General features: G+C 34.3%; 1 protein-coding gene across 1 annotated transcript; it reads left to right on the forward strand.

Moving 5' to 3' along the window:
* Positions 1–2,940: 2,940 nt before the first annotated feature.
* Positions 2,941–6,870, forward strand: LOC122032013 (replication protein A 70 kDa DNA-binding subunit B-like). Its single transcript, XM_042591256.1, has 12 exons — positions 2,941–3,132; positions 3,952–4,098; positions 4,186–4,404; positions 4,581–4,758; positions 4,857–5,124; positions 5,206–5,308; positions 5,408–5,532; positions 5,636–5,714; positions 5,801–5,945; positions 6,030–6,190; positions 6,293–6,413; positions 6,504–6,870. The coding sequence occupies exons 1-12, from the start codon at positions 2,996–2,998 to the stop codon at positions 6,696–6,698; spliced, it is 1,878 nt and encodes a 625-aa protein (XP_042447190.1). The 5' UTR covers positions 2,941–2,995; the 3' UTR covers positions 6,699–6,870.
* The last annotated feature ends 289 nt before the right edge of the window (positions 6,871–7,159 follow it).

Genomic DNA, 7,159 nt, shown 5'->3' on the forward strand with positions numbered 1-7,159 from the left:
TCATATGCCCACACATCCACCTTAACATCCTCATCTCTGCAACTCTCATCTTATGCTCGTGTGCTCGAGTCATAGCCCAACATTCAGCTCCATATAACATAGCAGGTCCAACTGCGGTTTTATAAAACTTACCTTTAAGTTTAAGAGGTACTTTACGGTCACATAAAATACTCGACGCTCCCCTCCATTTCATCCATCCTGCTTGTATTCTATGTAAGACATCTCTCTCAATCCCTCCATCATTTTGTAAAATTGATCCTAAATATTTAAATCGCTCGGTTCCAGGCAACTTGTCCTCTCCTATCTTAACAATTGTTTCATTACTTATAATATTGCTAAACTTAAATTCCATATATTCTATCTTTAATCTACTAACCTTAAAACCTTTCCCTTCTAGTGTTTCCTTCCAAGATTATAGTTTAGCATTTACTCCTTCACGTGTCTCATCTACCAAAATAATATCATCTGCAAACAACATGCACCACGGTACTGTGTCTTGAATGTGCGCAGTGAGTTCGTCCATAATTAGTGTAAAAAGATAGGAACTTAGAAATGCTTGACTTTTAGTATTCACTCTAACAACATCCTCATACATATCCTTAATTAGTTCAATATATGTTACGCTAACACCTCTCTTTTATAAAATTTGCAATATAATTTCTCTTGGGACTCTATCATACGCTTTTTCTAAGTCAATGAATACCATGTGTAGATCTTATTTTTGCTCCCGATATTTTTCAATTAATTGTCTAAGAAGATGTATAGCTTCTATTGTCGACCTTCCAGGCATGAACCCAAATTGATTTTCTGTCACTGTTGTCTCCTTCCTTAATCTTTTTTCTATTACTTTTTCCCAAAGTTTCATAGTATGACTCATTAATTTAATACCCCTATAGTTTGCACAATTTTGTACGTCTCCCTTATTCTTATATAAGGGAACTAGAGTACTTATCCTCCATTGATCAGACATTTTTTTCGTTTTCAATATCATGTTAAATAATTTTGTAAGCCATTCAATACCTTGTTTCCCTAAGTACTTCCATACCTCTATTGGAATATTATCTAGTCCAATGGCTTTTCCATTGTGCATCTCATTTAAAGTTTGTTTTACTTCTGAAGTTTGAATTCTACGATAAAAATTAAAATTTCGATGCTCGTTTGACCTAATTAAATTACCCAAGTTAAGTTGGTATCTTAAACCTTCATTAAAAAGTTGATGAAAATACCTCTTCCACAGCTCTTTTATTTCTCCATCGCTTACTAATACCCTATTACATTCATCTTTAATACATTTTATTTGGCTAAGATCTCTTGTTTTTCTTTCTCTCACTTTAGCTATTCTATAAATGTCTCTTTCCCCTTCTTTTGTATACAATTTTTGATATAACCGTTTAAAAGTTTCATTTTTTTGCTTCACTCACCACTTTCTTAGCTTCTTTCTTGGCTATTGTATATTTTTTTTAAGTTTTCCTCATTCTTACAAATATATAATTCCTTATAAGCTATTCGTTTTTCCTTCACTTTCTCTTGTACTTTCTCATTCCACCACCAAGATTCTTTACTTAGCGGTGCATGTCCCTTTGACTCACCGAGGACACTCTTAGCTACTATTTTCAATTTTGATACCATCTTATCCCATGTTGTATTAGAGTCATCGTATATTTCACCTAATACTTGTACTTCTACCTTCTCCTTAAATATATGTTGCTTCCCATCCTTTAACTTCCAACACTTAATTTTAGGAATTATATATATTTTCTTTCTATTGATACTATGTTTAAGATGTATATCCAACACTACTACCCTATGTTGGGTAGTTAAGCTTTCTCCCGGGATGACTTTGCAATCTTTACAAATCTTTCTATCATTCTTCCTAACCATAAGAAAGTCAATTTGTGATTTATTATTCCCGCTTTTGAATGTGACTAAGTGTTCTTTTCTTTTCTTAAAAAACGTATTAGCTAATATAAGGTCATATGCTATCGCAAAATCTAATATAGTTTTCCCTTCCTCATTCCTCGTTCCAAACCCATAACTCCCATGTACTCTCTCATATTCCTCATTTTTCACTCCGACATGTCCATTTAAATCACCTCCTATTAAAATCCTTTCATTTGGTGAAATATTTTGTAATATTTCATCTAAGTCCTCCCAAAACCTTGATTTGGTAGCTTCATCTAATCCTACTTGTGGTGCATATACTTTTCTAACTACTCCTGCAACTTCATCATTTAATAAACTATCTACAATAATACCTATTCCATTTATTGTTTTACTCTTTCCAGTGTACCATAACTTACACAAAATATTAATTTTTCTCCTAATCATCATATCTACTATCTCCATTGATTTACCCGTGAGAGTTCCTATGTTCTAAGTTCTAAATCTTAGATTATTAGTTTTCCTATTATATTTGTTCAAATAATAAAAATGAGTTAAAATATCTAAATTAATAATCATAATAATTTAATTTCGATGCAATGTTAGAAGTAATTATAATATTCACTACTAAGATTTTTTTTTTTTTTTTTTTGCTCTTATAATCATCTATGTAAATAATGTTTTTTTAAAATCTCGTAACAGACATTCCAAATGCCAAAGCATAAGCTAAGAGATATAAGAAATTAATATATTCCAAATTTAAAAAATGAGATAAGAAATTAATTATTATAATTTTCCCATAGATTAAAGGATGACTCGACCCCTGATATAATGGCTATTAATATAAGATTTAACAGATTAAACTATTAAATATTTATATTTAATTTTGAAAATAAAAACATACCAGTAATATTCTGTTTATATGGGCCGAACTTTCACGTTCGACGCCCAATTTTTGTTTGGCGGTCATGGGCGCGAAGTTGAGTTTACCATCAAAAGGTTCCCGCCATTTTCCGTGGCTCAATAAGAATAGGTTACAGGGTTCCTCACCTTATTCCCTCTCGTCGCCTTTTGCCTTCTGCTTCTCTCTTCTCGGCGTCGGATCTTTCTAGAAATGGCGAGATGTGTGACTCCAGGAGCCGTCTCGATGATCCTCTCCAATCCTTCTCCTGAATCGCCCTCTGACGTGCAGGAGATCATCGTCCAGGTTCTCGATCTGAAGCCCATCGGAACCAGCAGCACGCGTTTCACGTAAACATCTTTCTCTCTTCACGTCTAATCAGATCGCATCTTTTTTGCCTTATTTTTTTCTAGCTTATTCCTTTCTGTCGAGTTTTATGCTTGGAGTAATTAGTTTACTCGTGCATAACATTGGCTGGATCTGCGCAATGGTGTTTGACTTGTCTCGTGAATTACATCTATAGAGCTGCAATGGTTCAACCTACGGGATTTAATATCGTTTCAAATTTTTCTTGTTGAAGTTTGACAATGTATCCGCCTATGTATTCTTGAGTTAGATTTGTTGGATTGTGTGCGGAAATTATTTTTGCAGTAACAAAGTACACCAAGTTGTTGCTCCCTAGAATTGCTGAATGACAGCTTAAAACCACATATGAATGATCTCGCTTAGCCCCTCTGTTTGGTTTAGGATTAACTTATTTAGCACCACCTAGATGATATTTATTTGTTTTGAGCTTGAATCGCTGACTAAACTATAAGTCATTAAATTTTATTTGTTTAATTTTATTTTAATACTGTTCTTATTGAACTTGCAAATTCTAATATTTGGGATTCAGAGGGAAAGACATAGATTGTCAAATAATGAAGGAAAATAATCTTGGGAGGCAAGAAGATTGTACTGTACTATCTTTATATTGTATGATGCTTCATGTACAATTATGTGTTACTCTTTGTACTAGTTAATACATTTTCAAACCTCATTCGATTATTGGACTATGATGCTAAACTTTTCTTGAGTGTGTATATTGTTGAATCTTGTTGTGTTGATTTTCTTATATTTGATTTAAAGTAAATGTTATGTTTTGAAGCTAATAATATACTTGATGACAGATTTATGGCTAGTGATGGGGAGATGAAGCTAAAAGCGATGCTTCCAACTTATTTATCTACAGAAATCCAATCTGGAAAATTGCAAAACCTTGGTCTCATCCGTATTGTGGATTATACCTGCAACTCCATTCCTAATCAACCTGAGAAGTAAATACATAAAATGATCACGATTTTACTCTTTCAATATGGCTTACGCTGATGCCAGGGAATTTACGTTGATTCATTCTCTTTCAGGGCTTTAATAGTGACAAAGTGTGAAGTAGTTTCTCCTGCTCTTGAGTTGGAAATTAAAAGTGACGTGAAGAAAGAAAAACCTGAACTGACTTTAAAGCCTAAGCAAGAGGAACTTGTCAACAATGATGTGAAAATAAATGAGCCTGCTATAATATTGAAACCTAAACAATCTACTGTGCCAAAATCTGCAGCCCAGATTGTGCAGGAGCAGCATGTCAAGTAAGTGGCCTTTATCCTATCTGTCGTCAATACAATTATGCAATTCGGTTTCCATCATATATTGGCCTTTTTTTTCTGAGAAGAATATGTCCATTATAGTTTGCTTTTATAATCCTGTCTTTCTTTTTCTAATATATTTTTTTATCTTACAATAATAATGCTGCTACATTTTGCAGTGTTGCTCCTGCTGCACGTCTTGCAATATCAAGAAGAGTGCATCCTCTTGTTTCCTTAAATCCTTACCAAGGTAATTGGACCATAAAGGTTCGACTCACCAATAAAGGGAATTTGAGATCATACAGGAATGCTAAAGGAGAAGGTCAGGTTTTTAATGTAGAATTGACAGATGAAGATGTAAGTCTTCTTTTATATAATTGCATAAATTTATTCTATTCTTGACGTCCTTCAAGATGTAATATTGCTGATGTTCAATTTTTCTAAATCTTGATCAGGGCACTCAAATTCAGGCTACAATGTTTAATGAAGCGGCAGCTAAATTCTATCCAAAGTTTGAGTTGGGGAAGGTCTATTACATATCAAAAGGGTTTCTCAGAGTTGCAAACAAGCAGTTCGCAACTGTGAATAATGACTACGAGATGAATCTAAATGAGAATTCCATAGTCGAAGAGGTAGAGGGGGAAACTTTTATCCCTGAAACTAAATACAATTTTGTAAAGATTGATCAATTGGGGTCATATGTGAATGGGAGGGAGCTCATAGGTAAAGCTAATTCTTGCTATTTTGTATTCTGTTGATAGTATTTTTAAGCTTTCTTTCTCAACTCTTCTATTTGGGGTGAAGATTTGATAGGTGTTGTTCAGAATGTTTCATCAACTATGAGTATCCGGAGGAAAAGCAATAATGATTTGATTCCAAAACGGGACTTTACTATTGCAGATGACTCGTAAGCTATTTCCGTCAATTTTTTGTCCTCACTAGACGCTTCAATTACTAGATATCCATGTTGGTTACACGATTCATCTTGTACTTGTCAATGTTACAGGAACAAAACTGTTACTGTCTCCTTGTGGAATGATCTTGCTACAGATGTCGGTCAGCAATTGCTAGATATGGTTCATACCTCACCAGTTGTAGCCATAAAATGCCTCAGAGTAGGAGATTTTCAAGGCATGATTCGCTCACAAGTAGTTTTGATGTCGGTTTTAATAAATGAATCATAGTAAAACATACGCTTATCTTACTATGGGAAACTTTTGTATTGCAATAATAGGTGTATCTTTGTCAACTTTAAGTAGAAGTACAGTGACAATAAACCCAGATTTACCTGAAGCGAAAAAGCTGAAGTCTTGGTAAGATTGTTAAATGTCAAATTGTCTTTATTTTTTAAAGCTATTTTCTACTATTCTAAATACTCTTCCTTCCTATTACCTTGCAGGTATGATTCAGAAGGGAAAGGAGCTTCAATGGCGTCCGTTGGATCAAGCATGATCTCTTCCACCAAAAATGGATCGAGGTCAATGTATTCTGATAGAGTTTTCCTTTCTCATATAACTGACAATCAAAGTCTTGGTCAAGATAAGGTATAAATTCACGAATTGTCAACAAAAACCAAACTGTAGTGGTAACACTTTCAAGTTCTCATAGATTGATTACTTTGTGAACAGCCTGCCTTCTTTAGCATAAATGTCTATGTAAGCTTCATTAAGCCTGACCAGACAATGTGGTATCGAGCATGCAATACTTGCAACAAGAAGGTTATTGAAGCCGTTGGCTCTGGGTACTGGTGTGAATCCTGCCAGAAAAATGACGACGACAGTTCTTTAAGGTAAACAAACTAACTGTGCAAATGCACAGCACATAGCTGCTTCTTTCTTTTTGTAATAATTACGAAACAATAATTTAAAAAACTTCAATTTTGTAATTTCAGATACATAATGGTGGTTAAGGTCACAGATCCTTCGGGTGAAGCCTGGGTTTCAGTTTTCAATGAGCAAGCTGAGAAAATAGTTGGGTGCTCTGCTGATGAGCTTAATAGAATAAGAACAGAGGTAAAAAAAAATTACGACTCCTAAAACTCTCATTCTTTCGTCTGCTACTTGTCCTGGATTGTTTGAAAAGTGAAGCTGTTGATCTTGTAGGAAGGAGATGAAAAGTATCAGCTCAAGCTGAAAGAAGCAACATGGGTTCCACACTTGTTCCGGGTCAGTGTTGTGCATACTGAGTATATGCACGAGAAGAGGCAGAGGATAACGGTTAGAGCTCAAGCTCCAGTGGATTGTTTGGCGGAGTCAAAATACCTACTGGAAGAGATAGAAAAGATGTCGGTGTGCTAATGCCATGTGCGTTATTTCTAATTTGCAGCAGTTAGCGTTCTTTTTTGAGCAAATTTCGTCACTTGGCATTCCTTTCGTTTCCTCTCGTAATATTTAGTAAGCATATGTAATTTATGGTCCAACTTCCCTGTAAAGTTCTAACAACATTAGTCAAGTATTAATTGCAGTCTAATTTGCGTTTTGGGAATTATAATGATTTCTAATTCAAAAAATTATTTTTTTGAAAAAGTTTAATGTTGGACGAGAAGTTACTAGCTAGTTACAACAAGCACTCCAATACATTTATCTCCTGGAAAGATTTGCTATATGTATAGTTATAAAAATCAAATCATAAGTCATAAGTGTGATGCAATTGGAAATTAGTTGCCATGGTATATGTTGAAGAGATTATTGAGAGCTGAAGTTATTTTTGATAAGGTTTCCAATGCTTAAATTACTAAGGTGCAGTATGGATATAAATT

This window comes from Zingiber officinale, chromosome 11A, assembly GCF_018446385.1.
Source record: "Zingiber officinale cultivar Zhangliang chromosome 11A, Zo_v1.1, whole genome shotgun sequence".
In the NCBI taxonomy this organism is placed as follows: Eukaryota; Viridiplantae; Streptophyta; class Magnoliopsida; order Zingiberales; family Zingiberaceae; genus Zingiber; species Zingiber officinale.